The sequence below is a fragment of the Typopeltis vanoorti genome, chromosome 1 (assembly GCF_054136105.1).
Source record: "Typopeltis vanoorti isolate ZY-2024b chromosome 1, IOZ_Tvanoo_1.0, whole genome shotgun sequence".
Lineage (NCBI taxonomy): Eukaryota > Metazoa > Arthropoda > Arachnida > Uropygi > Thelyphonidae > Typopeltis > Typopeltis vanoorti.
In genome coordinates, this window is record NC_143549.1 from 26,711,205 (window position 1) to 26,730,660 (window position 19,456).

The 19,456-nt window shown below is 37.2% G+C and overlaps 1 protein-coding gene across 1 annotated transcript in view; it reads left to right on the top strand.

The window, feature by feature from the left end:
* Window positions 1-19,456, top strand: part of LOC150109852 (A disintegrin and metalloproteinase with thrombospondin motifs 9-like) — a 605,150-nt gene that overhangs the window by 290,449 nt on the left and 295,245 nt on the right. The window contains exon 20 of the mRNA XM_090396355.1: window positions 12,290-12,454. Within this exon, the coding sequence (XP_090252481.1) occupies window positions 12,290-12,454 (165 nt within the window). The remainder of the gene's footprint in view (window positions 1-12,289; window positions 12,455-19,456) is intronic.

The window sequence follows — 19,456 nt, forward strand, 5'->3', positions numbered from 1 at the left end:
CGATATGCTGTTAGTGAATTTCTTGTCAGTGATACTGCACTTCTATAATTCTAACAGGCAACTGGTCTCATTTCCATTTCATTTGTCCCAGTGTAAATTCTTATTTGTTAACATGGCAATTTGTCAGAAAATTTTACAATATTTAAATATAATAGTGTACATGCACATCCCCCCCTCCTTTGTGTAATGCATCTGTCATCCTATTCTAATATGGTATTAACTCCCTAGAATATATTTTCTTATCCAGTTTTATCACCTTATTAACATCGAGTTAATGCGTGAATCCAAGAAGATTAACAGCAAGTTACTTATTTTCCTTGTAAAGCTCCTGATTACTCACTACTAACCATCTCTTCCATTTTATTCATAGTCAGAGTTTGACACTTGACACTTCAGCATAAAGTGCTCATTAAATGCTATGATCTGCAATGGTTACCTGTCTACCATTTCCATAAACTAAGTTCATGGAAATTTAAATTATTAAGGTCATGCCTTAGTAATGTGCTAACTTTTTATAATGGAGTAACAGCTGAGTTGGATAAAAGAAGTGGCTACATGATAATTCTGCTGGATTTTGCAAAGGCATTTGACAGAATACCACACAGAACTCTGTTATGCAAATTAGAGCAAATGAGGATGAATAAGACACTGGTTATGTGGATGAGAGAGTGAGTATTGGACAGATATCAAAACATGGTATACAAATGAGCAGAGTCCAAGCAAAAGCAGGTGACTAGTGGTGTGCTGCACGGTTCATTGCTGGACCACTGCTGTTTAATTTGTACATAAATGATGTAGAAAATAACTTGAAAGGAAATATACAGTTATTTCTGGCGATTCAAAATTAAGCATAGTAATAGTGAATCAAGGCAATTTGGAGAGCTTACTGGATGATTTAAATAGACTGTCAGTATGAGTAGAGTGGTAAGTAATAGGTTTCAATTTAATGTGGAATAAACAGATTACAAGCTCTGTACTACTTTGATTGAACTATACTCCAGGAAATTGATGGAGCTAGGGATGGTGGTAGACAGAGAGAGTCGAAGTTTAGAGGATATATTGCTAAGGCAGCTCATAAGATTACTTGACTATTGAAGAACACAGTTACAAATAGAGATAAGGAAGTTGTTATTCCCTTTTATAAGGCATTGATACATCCACATCTGGATTACTATGCTCAGGTCTGGTCTCCTGGATTTCTTGGAGATGAGAAAGTGGTGGAGAGGATGCAGAGGCAGGCAGTCAAGATGGTGAGTGGTCTGTGGAACGTTCCCTATGAGGATATTGTGAGGATGTGTGGGCTGCAGAAGTTAGTTGATAGCTGAAAAAAAGAGGGGATGATAGAAACGTTTAAGTTAATTAAAGGGGATTTTATAGGATTAATCGGCATGAATGGAGAACTTTGGAGGAGGCTTTCATCCATCACGGTACAGAAAATGGTTGATGATAATAGGATTGTTTCAGCACTTGGCTAGAGGGTGGGGGACAGACAAAATAGGAGTTTATCCCTGGAAGTTGAGTAAAAGTGTGGTTAGTAGGAGCATGAAGACTAGATTTTTTGCTTCGAGAGTTGTGAATGAATGGAATAGGTTACCTGAGTGAGTTGATAGTGCTTTATCTGTTAATGGTTTCAAGGATAGGTATGATAGATATTGTGTTGTTAGTTTTGGTCTCTTACAGTGAGTCTTAGGATTCCATAAAGGTGCCTGTACAATAATAATAATGATGATGATCACTCCCTGCTTATTTACTAAACCATTTTGCATATACACTTCCTTATAATTTTTATATATATTCAGGCATTTAACAACACCAAGTATCTTAATCTGTCTCTAACTCACACCTTACTGCCTCAGAACTGTTGATACTATATTTTACACACATCTCTACCTTTGAATGGGCACAATTTCACTGCTTATCAATCATACTCTCCTCTTTTGTCCTTTCCATTCTCATGGAAAACACCATATTGCTCATCTCTGTTCCGTTCAGTGCATCATTCAATCAGTTAATTTTATTAACTAACAGTTTTTAAGATTAACTCACTAAGTGCAGCTAATTCTTTCTTCTTTTTTGATGCTATTATCATATAAGGAGAAAGAATTTAGAGGACTCACCGTTAAAAGGTGGAATAGATTAGTCTCGTCATATAATAATTCATTTTTGTTTTTGTGATGAGGCTAATAATGTATGACCCCATTTAACTGTGACTCCTCTACACTAGACTTCAACCCCTTCCCATCTTTTTTTTTTCTTTTTTTTCTTCCACACATGAAAGGCAGAAGAACCTCTAGCAAACAAATGTCATGTGTGGGTAGGGTCAGGAATAGAGTACTCTGTTGATATTCTTCTTTAACTTTTGGAGATTGTAGTCCTATGGAAATGCTTAATGAGAGAGATTGGTCCAAAGAATTGAGACTGAATGAAAGATGACTGGGAATACTAGGTTCAATGAGTATACAGCTCTATTGTAAATGGATGATGAACAGCTCTTGCTTGAGTTCCTGTACATCTGGCAGAAATGGGGACACAAAATGGATGCTAAACAAAATGAAATATCTGGAGATATTTCCAGAAACTAATCTTCTATGGGAAAGTGACTGAAAAGAGTCTGGAAAAGAAGTGTCATTAGTCAGACTGCCCTTTTCAAGATCAGGAGCATGAATTTTTAGGGAGGTCATAGGTGCACCACCCCAAACATAAGATGTATTCCAATGTTGGTCAGATTTGGGATTTATACAGAGTAACTATTCAGTAGCAAAGTACTGTCTTGAGCGGAAAAGGGTGCCAGTTTTTTGGAAGCTGAAGACACTATTGAAGTGATGTGATTGTGCCAGGAAAGGTTTGATGTAAGTCAGCCCAAGAAGAGAGAGAGAGAAATTTGTTCTTGACTGTTGAACTGAGCATTATCAAAAGTAAGTGAAGATCTAAAATCTTTTTTATGAGAAAACAAGCAAAACTGCATTTTGGAAGTATTGAAGTTGACCAGGTTGCTTTCACCTCAATCGAGGAAACTGTGGAGATCAGTGTTCAGGGCACTTATTATAGATGATCTTTAAGTCTGAGATGTTTGAGCACTGAAAAGCTGGTCATATGAGTAGGACGAGTGGAGTGTACTGTCATTTGCAGAACTATGAATAGGATTTGCAGTTGATAAGAGCAGGTCATTTATATAAATCAGGAAAAGAGTGAGTAAAATGACTAAGCTCTGATGGATACCTACATTACTAGGAAAGTCTCAGGAGAGAATACCATCCACCATTACATGTAGGGATCAATCTGAGAGAAAACTAGCAATCCATTTCCACAAGGACAAGTTAATATTTCAACAAGTTACCATAATTTGGCAGTCCAAATGATGGTAACGTATTGAGAAGCCCTTGATACCATATTCTATCAAAAGCCTTGAGAGATGTCAAAATCACCCATTCCATGGAAGTGTTGAAGAAGTTGACTTTTGATAAAACCTTCTCCATTACTTTAGATAAAATTAATGTGCGAACAATAGATTGATAGCTTGATGGTAAATGCTTACCTCCTTTTTTTTCTGGAAACTGGTTGTATATGAGTTTTCTTCCTTGCTGAAGGTGGATGCCAGCTGATTACAGTTTAGCAAAATAGATGATAGAGAAAATGGCTGTGTTCAGGAGCACATCTCTTGAGCACGTGGGATTCCATCAGGTCTGACTGCCTTTGTGGTATCCAAATTATTCAAGATTCTTCTGATGTCTTTCTGATAGAAGGTCATAGGAGGCATGAGATGCAATGCTCTAGACCAAAGTTTCCCAAACTTTTTTTTCCGTGGCCTGGTTATTTTAATACTTCATCTTCAAGACCCACTAATGTCCAATATTTTTATGGCCAATAGGTAAAATAAAACAGATTTGAATGTTCATAGCATTTTCATTTATTATTATTATAATAAAGAAGCATTTACTCTTACAAAAATATAAAGAAATTAAACTAAAGCCAAGTAATTTATTAATGAGACAAACGACAGCATCACACTAGAAGTTTCTAGTGTGATGTTTGTTAACTAGAAACTTCAGGTTTGGAGGAAAAGATGATAACTTTATTCTTAAATCTGGTTCGACTTCCAATCGGTTTCTATATTTATTTTTTAGAAAAACCAGTGTTGAAAAGCCTGTTTAACACTTATAGGGTGTGACAAAGGCATTAGAAATTTTATCGCCTTTTCTGCTAAAACTGGGTACTCCTGACAGCAAGACAGCCAAAAATATATCAGTCGTATTGTGTTGAAGATGTCTTTGAGTGCTGTATCACATGACAGTTCAATTATAGATTCAATATCTGAATCAGGCAATTCTGTCTCAGATTCTGCGTTCACTGTAAAAGTGTTCCTTATCCATGCTTTGTTGCTATTGATTGGGGGGAAATATTCCTTCAGACTTGCCTGCAGTCCTAGCATATGTTCCTTGATAGCAGCTGAAATCTCATCTGGCATGGAACTCATATTATATTATACTCTTTTTGTAATTCTGTTAGCTTTGTAAAAGATTTGTAATTCCCTGCTTCCTCACGATGGGACCACACATTGAGTTTTTTTGTTGCAGTTTCCACCTTCTCTTGCACTTTAAATACAGTTACATTGCTACCTTGTAATGTCAGATTTAAATTATTCAAAAAATCAAAAATGCCACAAAGGTAGGCAATCTTGATTAACCAATTGACATCATGAAAACTGTCTTTGAATTCAAATATTACATCCCTAGCCGTTGGGGGATGTTGGTCTAAGAACATTAAAACTTCATCCTTAATTTCAATAAGTCTTCTTAAAACATTCCCTCTTGACATCACACCTTGCAGTGTAAAAGAAGATGTTCATGTTTACTTCCCATTTCTTTGCACAAAGCAGAGAATATTCTTGAAATCAATGGACGAGATTTTATAAAGTTTATAAATTGTACACACTCTTGCATAGTTGCATTTAAAAGCAATGGCATTCTTTTGATGGCCAATGCTTCTCTGCAAATGCTACAATGCACCCATACACAGTCTGGTGCTGCAGCTTTGATCTTTGGAAAAAGTCCAGTATGTGCACCTGCCATTGCGCAGGTTCCATCGCTACTCAGTCCCACACATTTCTTCCATTCAATGCCCTTTTCATTGATGTAATTTGCAATCAAATTAAAAATTTCTTCAGCTGTTGTTCTTGTTGTCAGAGGTTTACAAAAAGGAAATTCTGTGTGAGTTGTATTGTCATAATCGTATCACAAAACACATTAAATTGGCATTGTCCGATATGCCTGTACTTTCACCAACTTGCAAGGAAAAAAAACTGCACTCTTTTAAGTGACCTATGACAGTTTCTTCAATATTATCTGCCATCTCCATGATTCTACGCTTCACTGTGTTATTTGATAATGTCAGCATATTTACTTGGCTCTCCTGTTTTTTTATCACATATTCGAGATGCTAACATTTTCATTGTTGGAACTATTAATTTCTCGGCAACTGTGTGAGGATAACCATTTTCAGCAATTAATTTTGATATTTCATAAGAAGCCTATACAAACAAAATAATTGACATAGCCAAAGCAGTTCAAGGAGCACATGGAAGCGTCTAAGACTCTTCAAAGGACAAGACAACAACAACAAGGTTTTCAGATTGATCTCCCTGAGAAAAATTTGAAGACATAGTGTTCTTGGTAGCTATTAGTTCTCTCTTTTTATTTATAAAGAAATTGGCTTATTACTATAGTTTGGATGTTTCAATTCCAAATGTCGCTTCAACTTTGAAGGTCTAATGGACTCTTGAAAGTGCTGCACAACAAATAACACAATGGTTTATCATCAGCACCCTTGATGAAACTAATTGTATGTAATTCTCAGAATACTATCGGGTCCAGTACATTTTCTTCTTTTTTGTAAGGTAATAGACAACACATTGTGTGGCTGTTTGTTAGTGCTGTACTCAGAACTCGTGCCAGCTGCACATCACTTGATTATTCATTGGTGCTAATCGAAGAGTTTGTAACCAGCACATTGTTTGTTGTTTTATGACCTATTTATCCATCATTAAATGGATAATGGTAAGCAAGATGAAGAAAGAATGAAATAAATTATTTAGAAACAATTATAATAATTACGGTTGTTCAGTCGAACCCACCAGGCAAGGTACACGTAATCAGTAAATACAAAAAAATACACTCTCTCTCAATGCTTAACTCAAACCGAACAAGCAGAGTGAGTACATGGTGAGTGAGTAAAACAAATACCAGACCACCAAATGATTCAGCTGGTGGCTCGGTTGCCACTGTGCAGCCTCGCCATTAGTTGAGCTACTTTACTGCAAACAAAGAGACTGTGAAGTGGCGATGCAGACGGAGTGCATTTTTCTTCTCTATTAATTAAATTATTTATTTATTAGTCTCGATTAAACGCTATTTACTTGTATTTTAGAGTTTCGTGAAAAAAAGAAAATCCAAAAACGAAACACCTAGGTTTTTGAAAGTTTTTTTAGGCTACCCGGCATTTAGCTTTCGTGACCCGGTGCCGGGTCGTGACCTACCATTTGGGAAATGTTGTTCTAGACAAAGAAAAAAAAGGAGGTAATTTGCCATGATCATCTATGTTGGATTTGGAAGAGAAGAATGAAGCCAAGACATCAGCCTTGTCTTTAGGTGATGTTGCAATGCTACCATTAGGGTGAGATAGAGAAGATAGCACAGATGGACAAAAGTTGCATCCAACAGCTTGGATGAAGGACCAGAACGCATGACTGCCTGTGGCACAAGCAGTGAGTCTTCTACTTTTATCCTTGTTGAGTTTAGACTTTACCTTTTTAATGGTGGTTTTAGTATAGCAGGCAACTTGAAGGTTGTGAACGAAGTTGGTGTTTTGGTCTCAAGCCAAGTGTGAAAGGCTGTTTGCTTTTCTTGGCCAGCCCTGGCACATTTCTTAGAGATCCATAGTTTAGGATTGAGAAATTTGAACAGAGTGAGGAACAAATGTTTCTATTTCAATATGGATTATTTCTGTAACATGATCAAAACAGGTATCTAGATCTGCAGAATGAAAACAGTTGTCTGACCATGGAAAGGAGGAGTAAAAGTCATGTGATTCTTCCCACTTGACATTATTGTAATGTCAGAGCACACGAGATTGTAAATAGTTGAAGAAAGGGCATTATTATTATTATTATTATTATTTTGATACCTCCAGGGAGTCCAAAGACTCATTGAGGGAGAGTGTGCCGACAGCATCGAACGATTGGTCCCCTTCCAACTACTATCCACGCTCAAACTTACTTAACTGAGCCATTAGTAGCAGAGGCTCTACCAATCGACCAACCTTTTCGATGAGAATGTGGTTTGAATTACCAAGAGGAGCAGTCACATGAACTGAGTAGCTAGAAGGGAGGCAAGTTAAGAAGAGATCCATAGTGTTGGATAAGTGAAGAGGATTGTCAGGAATTCTGGTAGGGAGATGAATTATCTGTTTTAAGTCATTGCTTACAGCAAAAATCTCTGCTTCTTTTCCAGCTTGGTCAATGAAATTCAAAAAAAGGGAGCCAATTTAAAATTGTGGATGTTGAAATCACCGAGAAAGATGACTTTACTGTTTGGAAATTTTGACTGAATGAAATCAGTCTTTGAAAATAAGAAGTCGGAGAGGTCAGAATGATATTCAGAACAGCACAGACAAATCAAATAAAATGGCAAAGAAATTTTGTCACAATCTTATTCACATCCTATTAATCCCTATTTATCCTTGTATTCCATTGTTTCACAACTGTATGGCTGATTTGAGAAAGAGCTACTTCTTTGAATTTTTGCACAAATAAATTGCATTTGGAGTACTGTTGATGTTATTACAGTATACATATGAACAATTTGTCTAAGGTAACTGATAACAGCAAATGTCTCAGCATCTATGTGCCAGATCAGCACAATAAATTAAAGATGCCAAGAATTATATTCCTGGTTTAATCCTAATCCTTTATCTAAGTATAAGCAAACAAAGTAAGTTTGCTCAAAGTAATTTCAGGACTGGCCAACTTGTATATAGAGGCTAATGACTTCACATCGCTTGCCTTAGTATCATATAATGCAAAGCACGTGTATAATGCTATGCATTATGGAAAGGGTCACTACCCAGACTGGTTTCGACCTTTATTGAGGTATATTTAAGTTCAGGAATACCTCTCCAAAAACTTGTGCGATCTCTCAGATTACTCAACAATGAGTGACCCAAAGGATCATTTAACTGAGTGGTGGTGCCCACCTTGCCACCGAGAAGAACCCTCTGTGGCTCTGCCCAATGGCAAGTGAAAATGAGAGTTTAAAAATGACATGCAGGTTCTGTTAAGAGGTATATGGAATTACAAAGCAAGTATCTATAACAAACTCAGGATAGCATAGCTCTAGGCTGTCATATCATGTCATTGTTGCAGGACATAACATGTCCTGCATGTCATTTTTAACCCCTCATTTACACCCGCATGTAAAAATGAGGGGTCAACAAAAACAGGCAGTGAGGCAATAAGCTGTTACTCCAGCATTCCTTACAAGCTATGTGGTGGTCTCTGCAATTATCACTGTTTTTTCTCAGGCAATTCTATCTCTTTCAACATTCTCTCTAATTTTATAATTGCTACCCTTCATAAATACCTGCCAAAAAAACCGTCACCTTTCCTATATCTGCATTCTACCAGCATCAGTTTATCTGCAACCATCACACCAGAAAAATGCAATTTAGTCACACTCTCCTCAAGCACACCTCCTTATCCTGAAAATGTCATGCATTACTGTTTCTTATTCTCTCTCTCTCATCCTTTCATAATCTCCTTTCTGTCTTCTGCAGTACTATTTACTAGATGCATCTCAGTCTGAGAAACAACAATTTGTACCTGCAAGAGCCATGATCAATTTCAGTAACTGACTATGGCTATTGTTTCGATATACTCACTGTCATGCTTTACCATATTGGTAGGCACTATCAAATGAATTATAATTCTGATATATCATGTCAGAGAGCTATAAAACAACCAAATCTTCTTTGGTTAAAAATCACGATCTTATTCTGTCAGATTATTTTGTCTTCTTCTTCTTCTTCTTTTCAGCCATTTTCTGTCCACTGCTGGATGAAGGTCTTCTTTCCACCTTTCTCTGTTCTTGGCAATGGTTGACCAATTTTCCCCAACAAAATTTGACAATTCATCACTCCACCTTCTTTTAGGATGTCTTTGGCCTCATTTCCCTTCTTTAGGAATCCAATTTGTTAGTATGGTGGTCCATCACTCATCTTCTCTTCTGGATAGATGTCCGGCCCATTTCCATTTTAGTCGCTTGTGGTGAAGAATGATGTCAGTGATGCGAGTCTGGCTTCTTATCCAGGTGTTTTGCTTCTTATCTTTTAATGTGATGCCTAGAATCACCTCTCCATTTTTATTTGAGTTGTTAATTTATTTGTCAGTGGTTTTGTTAGCGACCAAGTTTCACAACCATATGAGATGACTGGAAGTATACACTGGTTGGATGTGTTCCTTTTTAAACAGAGTGGGATATCATTGTTTTGAAAAATGCTTTTCAATTTTCTGAATGCACTCCAGGCAAGTTGAATCTCCTATTTATTTCCTTTTGGAGTCCACAGTTTATATCAATGAGATGACCTAAGTATGTATATGGAGACTCTTTCCAAGAAATTGTTTTCTATTATTATGTTTTTTGGTGTTACAAAATGAATAAACATGATTTTAGTTTTTTCTCTGTTTATCTTTAGACTGACTTTTCTGCTTTCATGATATAGGTCTTCTATCATTATATTAAAGTCTTCTGGAGTGTTTGTAAAAATTATGATATTATCTGCTGCATATCTTAGGTGTGTTAAGTTTCTGTTATTAATTTTTATACCTAGGTTTGTCCAGTTTATATTATTAAATATTTCTTGAAGGACTGCTGTAAAGATTTTGGGTGATAGAGAGTTTCCTTGTTGGACACCTTTTTCAATTGATATTTTATTGCTACTCGTGTGAAGTTATATTGTTACTGTTGCAATGAGGTATATTGCCTGGCGGAGGTCCACATATTCTCCAGGGACTCCCTGATTCTGGGGTGCTTTGATCATTGCATTAGTTTTGATGGAATCAAATGCTTTTTCATAATCAATGAAGGCTAAACAGGGAGGCAATTGGTTTTCTTCTGCTTTTTCTATTATTTGTTTTACTACATGAATATGATCAATTGTGTTCAAGCCTTCAGAATCCTGCTTGTTCTACTGGTTGATTTGATCTAGAAGAGGTGTTAACCTGTTTGTTATTACTTTTGTGAGAATTTTGTACAGGTTAGAGAGATACTAATTGGTCTATAGTTCTTTACTTCTTCTTTGTCCCCTTTTTTAAATAACAGTATCAGTGTAGCATTTTTCCAATTTTCTGGTATCTTTCCCTTCTAGGCATAGAATTAGTAAATTTGTGACATGGTGAATTATATTGTTTCCTCCCCATTTAATTAATTCTATGTGAATTAGGTCTTCACCAGGACATTTTCTTTTTCATTTGTTTTAATGCTTGTTTTGGATGAATTCCATATGCGATGGAGAAGAGTTATTTATATTTGATTTATCTATTGAAGGATCACTATAGAGTTCTTTATAAAATTCTTCTAGTCTGCTTAGGATTTGTTCTTGGTTCCTTATTTTGTCTATTACTCTCTTAATACTCCTAACAATTTCCTTCTTTAAATGTACATTTTGTTTACTCTTACTTTCCTAATAGTGATTGACATCTTCCTTGGTGAATTTACTTGAAAATTCTAATTGACTGTCCTTTTCCAACTGTACTGATCCATTCCACTTGATTATATTATAAATTGAAGATGCCAAGAAATTATATTCTTGGTTTAATCCTTTATCAAAGTGTAACCAAACAGAGTTTGCACGTGAAGTAATTTCAGGACTGGACACGGCAGATGGTCAACGGTATACTCAGCATCAGGGGAGATAAATCAAGTAGGAGTTAGATGAATGAATGGTATCATTAAGCAGAAGTTGCAGAAAAAGAGAAAGCCATAGGGATATAAAGGGGAAAAAAAAGTTGACCAGCGAGTCCGTCACTGATCATCTTTGGTTATGCCCTTTGTGGAAAGATTATGAGCATGTACTATGTTGATAGAAAAAAACACATCAAAAAATTGATGAGACTAGGATTTGTTGGTGATGGAGCTGAAGTTCAGAAGGCATATTGCAAAATAGTTCAAAGGATTACTTTAAAGTAAAAAGAGACATGTTGATAAGTACTGATAAGATGCGACTTCTCCATAATTTTCTCAAGCCATTTCTTTTTCTCCTTACTCATCCCAGAACCTTCTTCAAATCCAACCATTTTCCCTACATCCCAGATCATTCCCTTCTCTTTTTTTATACACATGCATTCACATTCACTTGGAACATCAGCCTTTCTCACACTTTGTTTCTTTCTCTCTCCACCTTGAGTCTCTCTCTGTTTCCCTGTTTGTCTTGCACACTTATTCTCTCATTCTCTACACTCGTGCTACCCATGTCTTCCTTCATAGGTGCCACTTCAATCTCTCCTTCCTTATTCTCCTGCTCTTTCACATTGCTTCTTACTTGTTCAGATTTGTTCTCTGCATTCATTACTCTCCTTTCCAGCAGATGTTCTCTAAATGACTCGCACCAAAACCATTCCAAGTGCAGTCCATCACTCTTATATAGTTCAGTTCTTCATTCACACTCATTCCTTGCATTAACAAACTGCAGTCCTTTCTCTTCACACCTTTTTGCTAACATATCTTTCATAATTCTTGCTCCCACCTCATCTCATCACTTTCATACCTGGGCAACACACTGACTCTCTTTTCTTTCGCACTATTATCTTTTAAAATTCTCAACAGCTTCCTGATGTGGATTGCCTGAGATTTTACATTCAATCTTCCATTCTCCTTGTTCCCAATCAAGTCATTTGTTCCTACTACCACTACCAACTCCTTTGCTTGCTTACTCGAAACCCTCAATCAAGCTATTCATTTTACCTCCCAGAAAACAAACCTTGTGCATCTCCTCATTTGCCACACCTCTAATAATCAGCTCACCATACAACACTACTTGCATGTCTTTCATTACCTTTTACATTCCAACATCATTTATTTTTGTCTTCTTCACTCTTCCTTACATATCTGCAGCTACCACCATTACTATTCTTAGGTTAATATTCTCAGAATTTTTGTGATGTCGTTTCCATAGCTAAATTAATTTGAGTATTTATGAGTATTTTAGAGTTAATATAATTATGTGTGAAACTTATTTGTAGTGTTCTGCAACTTGTGGTGTTGGAGATCAGACGAGATCCTTTTGGTGTCAGCAAGGCGACACAGTTATCGAAAATGATTACTGTGATACAGCTTTCAAGCCAACTGTTATAGAGCATTGTATCCTCCCTCCCTGTGTAATGTGGGAAGAAGGTGATTGGGAAGCTGTAAGTGATTTTTTTTAGTTTATTATTATAAACTAAACTCAAAATGCTTGCAGTCTAAAATTTTATTTTATTTAAATTTTTTCTCCTAGCTCTCTCTCAGAAAGAGGAAACATAACTGAGGATTCAAAACAGAAGAAGCAAATTATAGATGATATCTCAAGAGTGATTTAGATATTGAAAAAGTTCATTAAGAGTGGAATTCAGAAATATGATACTCTGGGTAGGGGGGGGACATGACTTTGCGAAGGGAGAATGTTGTTATAGAATTTATTCATTTACTATTATAATAGTGACAGTTGAGCTTGGGTAAGAGAAACAGCTATGCCATGCTATCGTCAGATGCTTTTGATATTGTAAAGGCATTTGGCAGGATACCATATGGAACCTTATTACATGTGTTGGAGTAAGCAGGGATGGACATAAAGCTGGTTTCATGGATGTGGCTGATGGACAAATATCGAGTGGAATATGGAGTTACAAGGTTGCTACCCAAAAGTTTAGGAAATATGACTATAAAAAAAAAAATACTCACCCCTAACTCCTAGTTTCCTCAACTAATCTCCTTCAAAGTAACCACCTTGGGCCTGTATACATGATCCAAGTGGTTTTTCCATGATTCCATGCATCCCCCCCCCCTGAAGTCCTCAAATGTGACTGTGTTGATCACTTTCTGTGATTCTGCCTGGATCTTCTCAATTGTGAAAAAATGACATCATTTACAATAACTGTTATGTTTTTGAAAGCCTACTTTGAAAGAAACTGTCAAAGAATGAGTGCTGTGTGGATTTTTGGGGGGGGGGGGGGGGCATTGGCATGCTGAAGATAATATAATTGCTCTTCCACTTGTTGGGATGTTTGCATCAAATACTTTCCCTTATCACCACACATATAGAGGCAGGCTACCAACAATGCCTGAAAACAGCTGTAGCTTTTGTAGGCCTTACCGCAGCTTATGATACAGTTTGGCAGCAAGGTGCAATCTGCAAGTTACTCCATGCAGAAGAATAGCTAAACTAATTGAAAATATGCTAAACAATTGCCTGTTCCAAGTGTATATGGATGAGATAAAAAGTAAACAAAGAACACTGGATAATGGATTACCACAAAGGGTCAGTTCTGGCTCCCCTCCTTTTTTATACATAGCAGATTTGCCTAATACAGCCTCCAAGAAGTTTTGTTATGCTGATGACATTGCTCTAGCCACCAGACACACCAACTTTACTACAATGAAAGATATACTAAGAAATGATCTTGCAGTCCTAGATGAATACATTTGCAAATGGGGATTATGCCCAAATCCTAGCAAAACAGAAGTTTCATGCTTCCACCTGAACAATAACCAATCTAACAAAGAACTGATGATCTACTTCAACCACAAAATGCTATGCTACAATAGATTCCCAAAATATCTGGGTCACTTTGGATAGAGCTCTATCTTTTAACCACATCTCATTTACACAGCATCCAAGCTATAAACAAACAATATACTGCAAAAACTATGCGGAACAACTTGGGGTGCCTCAGCAGCATGCTTCACTGCACTGCTCTTAGTCTCGTTTACTCTGCAGCTGAATACTGCTCACCCTTATGACTGAACACTGCCCATGTTTACTTGATTGATGCTCAGCTTAACACCACTATGCGCCTTATTTCTGGAACTGTGAAATCAACCCCAACCTACTGGCTCCCAGTGCTAAGCAACATCCAACCTCCATACCTTTGCAGATCCAACTTTCTTCTACATGAATACAGCAAAATCATAGAAATCCAAGATTTCCCAATCCACGAAGACATGCCACCCCTAGAAATAAATAGGCTGAAGTCAAGGCACTCTCCAATCTTAGCAGCCAAAAATCTTGTGGAGACAAGTTTTAACATGAAGAGAAGTGGAAAGAGTCCTGGTGTAATACTTCAACAGGGGGACTTCAATGAATTAGTGGACCCAACACAGATCCTTTGGGTTTTGACCTACCTCGGAAAACTTGGTCTAAACAGAATCCGCACCAATCATGGCAGATGTGCAGATCACTTTTACAAATGGGGCATGATTCCCTCACCCAGGTGCAACTGTGGATCACCCTGCCAGACAATTAATCATATTACAGTAGAAACCTGTCAGACTTCATCCACGCTATACCAAGTGCAGTTGACTGGATAATTAACCTAGACATACAGTTGTAGTCTATTCTAGAGTGTCTCTTTTATTACTGTATTATGTATTATTATAGTACATATGTCTATTATTATGTTTATATATGTTGAGGATTAATGTAATGTAACTTTTCATGGGTGAGCCATATGCTAAATAAATAACTTTCCCTTAGCCACTTCAAAATCTTACAATAAAACTTGCCATTGACAGTTTGACAGGGAATGGAGGGGATTCCCTGTAGAAATGCCTTGGATTTAAAAAAAAAACACATCAACATTGACTTGGTATGACTCGGTCAGCCAGGCCAGCAGGCCTGGTTGATCGAGTGGCTAGCATATGTGCACTCTCCAGCCAAAAGGCTATGGGTTTGAATCCTGTCTTGGGCATAGATGTTTGTGATTGTCTGTGAAAAAACTGGTGTGGTCGACAGTAGATGGTATTGGTGTAGATGATGATGTTGTTGTAGTTGGTGAATTGAGTGGTGGAGACAGAGAGTTGTAGAGTAGGCGCGCTCCCTCGATGAGTCTCTGGACTCATTGAAGGTGTCATGTAATAATTGATATTAAACCGAGTGGTCTGGAAAAACCATGGGGGAGACCTTCGTCCAGCATTGGACAGAACCAGAAGGTTGAAGAAGAATTGATATTGTTTTGAACTTGATGTTCAAAACAATATCACAAACTTGAGCTGCATGAGTGAGTGACCTTTGAAGCTAGGGCAGTGGCCCTTGTTAATGTTTTTACATTATGGAATACTGAGGGAATTGATGCGAAGTCACCAGGTTCTATACACAAATAGTCTAGTCATGAAGATACGTCATGTGCAAACTTTGTTTTTTGATGTTTGGATAAATTATTAAGAATAATTTCTTTTCAAATATAAACAGCTGTTTTGCTAATCCTTCACTTTCATGCTGTTTAAGTGACTATCCCCACCCCTCTTAGATTTGTTCTGTTCACACATTCTTGAATGCTATCAGTATCAAGTTATTTCTTAATATCTACATTTTTATTATGATTCTGCCACTGGTGACATCTATTCACTCCACTAATTATTTTTTTTTGAACTGTCATAGCTGTACTCTCTAGTCTTTAATCAAATTTTATATTTCTAACTTAACCCTCAGATCCATAAGTTAAAACAGGTTAGAACACATACTGCTATTTTAGTGTGTTCTCACTAATTTCTCTTATTTCATATAAATTTATGCATCTGATTCCCATTGTATATCAGTTTTGCCATATTTAATATTTTATTTGAAGAGTAAGAAGGTAAGTCTGCTGCTTTAGTATGATAGGACAGAACTGAGAAGAAGAAGAGCCATTATTTCCAATGAGTCCATAAGAGGATTGTGCAAGAGGAATGGTGTGCAGTTTAATGATGTGTGGAGTGAGTTTGATGGATGAAAGGATACCCGGTGGACTACATTTAAATAGTTTTTGAGTTAATGTTTGGAGAAAATGTTGTTTAGTGAGAGTGTGGTAGTGCAAAACGATGGAAACTAGAGATATTTGGGAGGATGTAATCTTGTTTGACCACCCCCTTTGATAAATGAGCAGGTCTACAGTAATGATTCTGCAATGCTGAATGGGATTTCATAGGTTTCTGATTTGAATAGTTTGGTAATTACATTTTGTATCTATAGTTACACAAGGGTAACTACACATACAAAAGAATGTTGAAATACATGTACACAAATGCAAGAAGTATCAGGAATAAAGGTGAGGAATTTTGGGCATAGGTCAGCTCTACTTGGCAAAAATTATAGGCATCAGAGAGAGACTTGGTTGACTGAAAATGATATAGTTACAGGGATAGAATATAAAGGGTATTGTAAAAGCCAGCAAAATTAGAAGTTAAAGAGGATTTTTAGGTCTGATGGAGATAGTTCATTTGAGGCTGTCTGGTGTGATATAGAGGCAAATAGGACAAAATATGCTGTTGGGTGCTGATATAGACCGGGGATCCACAGGAAGATGTACATGCTATGTATTGGCAGATTAGCATGAGTGTAGGTCAACCAATTATTATGGAGGACTTTAACTGTGGTGATTGGAGGGAAGAAAGGGGGGCATGGTAAGATGGAAGTAGGATTTATACAGTTGCTAAGTGAGAATTATATGAAACAACATGTTATAGAGGGGACAAGGGGTTTGAGAGTTTTGGATCTGATAAAAGTCAGCCTGGTTGACCGAGTGGTTAGTGCATCTGCTCTCCAGCTAAAAGGCTGCGGGTTTGAATCCCACCCACCATGGGCATGGATGTTTGTGATTGTCTATGAAAATACTAGTGGTGGTGGGCGGTAGATGAGGAAGGTAGTTGTGGTGGATGGATTGGTGGCGATGGAGAGTTTTAGAATAGGAGCCCTCCCTCGATGAGTCTTTGGACTCCCTGGAGGTGTTAAGTAATAATAATAATAATAGTATCAGAAGATATATCCATAATCAAGGTAGACACTCTGCCTCCAGTTAGTGAGAGAGTGACCATGCAGTCTTGTTCTGGGAAGTTGCCAAATGTGGAAGTCTCTGTCAAGAAGGAGATTATGTTCAACTATAAGGCATTGATTAAGACAGGACTCATCTTGGAACAGTGCCATGGCTGGAGAAGCTACAAGGAAAGACTGTCAGTAGTGCATGGCAAGAGGTCAGAGATTACTTGAGAATAGTATCAGACTGCATATTTAAGGTCAGGACGATAAACCAAGTGGGGATTAAGTGGATGAGTAGAGATATAAAGCAAGAACTTCAAAATATGAAACACTAGAGAGGGAATATAAAGAAAAGGTGACCAGCACACTCTTGTGCAGTACAAACTGCAAGCAAGAAAGGTGATAGTATGGTAAGAAAGGCCAAATCAGATTATGAAAGAAAATTAGCTACTAATTGTGTGCACTTATGGTGGAGGTAGTGTGATAGTTTGGAGTAAGGATCCCACTAGGTGAACTCACTGACCTGTATATGCTTCTTAGCAGAATTATGAATGCTGCAAATTATAGAGATTAGCTTCTGGACCCATATATTCATCCATATGTGGGTGTAATAGGTGAGATGTTTATGGATTAGCCAGCTAGGTCTCCTGACCTTAATCCTGTTCAGCATGTTTGGAATGATGCTCTAGAGCAGTGCTTCTCAAACTTATGGATGTAAAGGCCCCTTTGGAAAAATTAAAATATTTCACAGCTCCCATCGAAAAAAAAAATTTTTTTTTTTCATGTGACATTTTTTGCCTCTTACTGCCTGGTGCTGAAGACAATGCAGACTGTTCTGGTAAAATATGAGATAATGTCCTTTGTGAGTCTGTTTCTGCTTCTGTGATTGTTCTCTAGATTGTTTTTTTTTATCAGCCATTTATCCATCCCAGGATTAAATTTTTAACTTAGAATAGATCAAATAATAGCACCATGAACCGATACCGGCACACTACAGACTAACAAGATGAAATTAACGAATTAAGGGAATCCCCAGCATTTATGGTTCTGATGCATGTGATCTGTGCTATCAGTGCAGCCGCCCTGATAAGCATATATTTACTAATATTCATTAAGCACCGAAATATGCAAGCGCTTAATGAATATATATAAATATATGCTTATTTTATTACTTATGAAATAATGAGTAATGAAAATTAAATACGTTTCTTTTTAGATAAAAAAAATATCTAATTAGTCTTAAAACATTTTAAATTTGTTTTCATTATTTCATGGGCCATGGTTTACAGTTTGGGATGCTGCTTTAGAGAGATGTGTAGCTGCTCTCTATCCCCTTTTCCAAAACCTTTAGGGACTTGGAGAGTTTTGCAGGAACAATGGTTGCCACTACCAATTGAGCACCTGGACACTATTATAAACCTTTGTGCTGAAACCATATTTCATAAACAGTCACAATATGAGCCAAAAAAAAAAAAATTGCACCTGATTTCTCAAAATGACCCAAAATCCCTTGAGATGACAGCACATGTTCTCTCTTTTGGTTGGCATTCAAACATTTGGGGTTCCACTTCACTAAGAGCTTCTGCATGTCTAGATGTGGGTGGATAATGATCCCAACTCATTCCCTAGATATCGTAGAGGTTTTTCAATGTTTTTGCCTATCATCGAGGATCATGGCATGCACTGCATCGATGTTTTCAGTATGATCACTGTGGAAGGCCTTCTTGACTTCGGGGTATCTGTTGTCTCAGGATGCCCAGTTTAAACTTGGCCACCCATCTGGCAACTGGTGAATATGCTGGGGCACATTCTCCTAAAGTCTCACATAAAAGTTTGGTGAATCTCAGTTGTGGACTTTTTTTCTTGCAACACAAAAAACTTGATGACCACCTGCACCTCTGTCTTCGAATTTGATCAAAACTATTGACATGTCTTCTTATATATCCTAAAAGAAAAAGGACAAATTATTACAATTTGATGAAACATGGAGGTTAAAGGATTTTAAGATATGTTCTTTCTTGTGGTTATTTCAGTTGCTTTAACACATTCGCTGCCACGCTCCTCACACATAGTTTGTTACCGCACGGCAAGCACTTCAAGGTCAGTATGAGTCGCTATATGAGTATATTCGTAGTTGGCTTGTGAGGCTCATAGTTTGCTGCCACGCTCCTCGGGCATAGTTTGGTACCACACGCCAAGCAATTTCATTTCTTCGAGGTCAGTATGAGTCAACATACGAGTATATTCATAGTTGGCTTGTAAGGCTCATAGTTCGCTGCCACACTCCTTGGGCATAGTTTGTTACCACACGCCAAACACTTTCACTTCTTCAAGGTCAGTATGAGTCGACATACGAATATATTTGTAATTGGCCTGTGAGGCTCATATACCAACTACGAGTATACTCGTAGTTGGCAGTGAA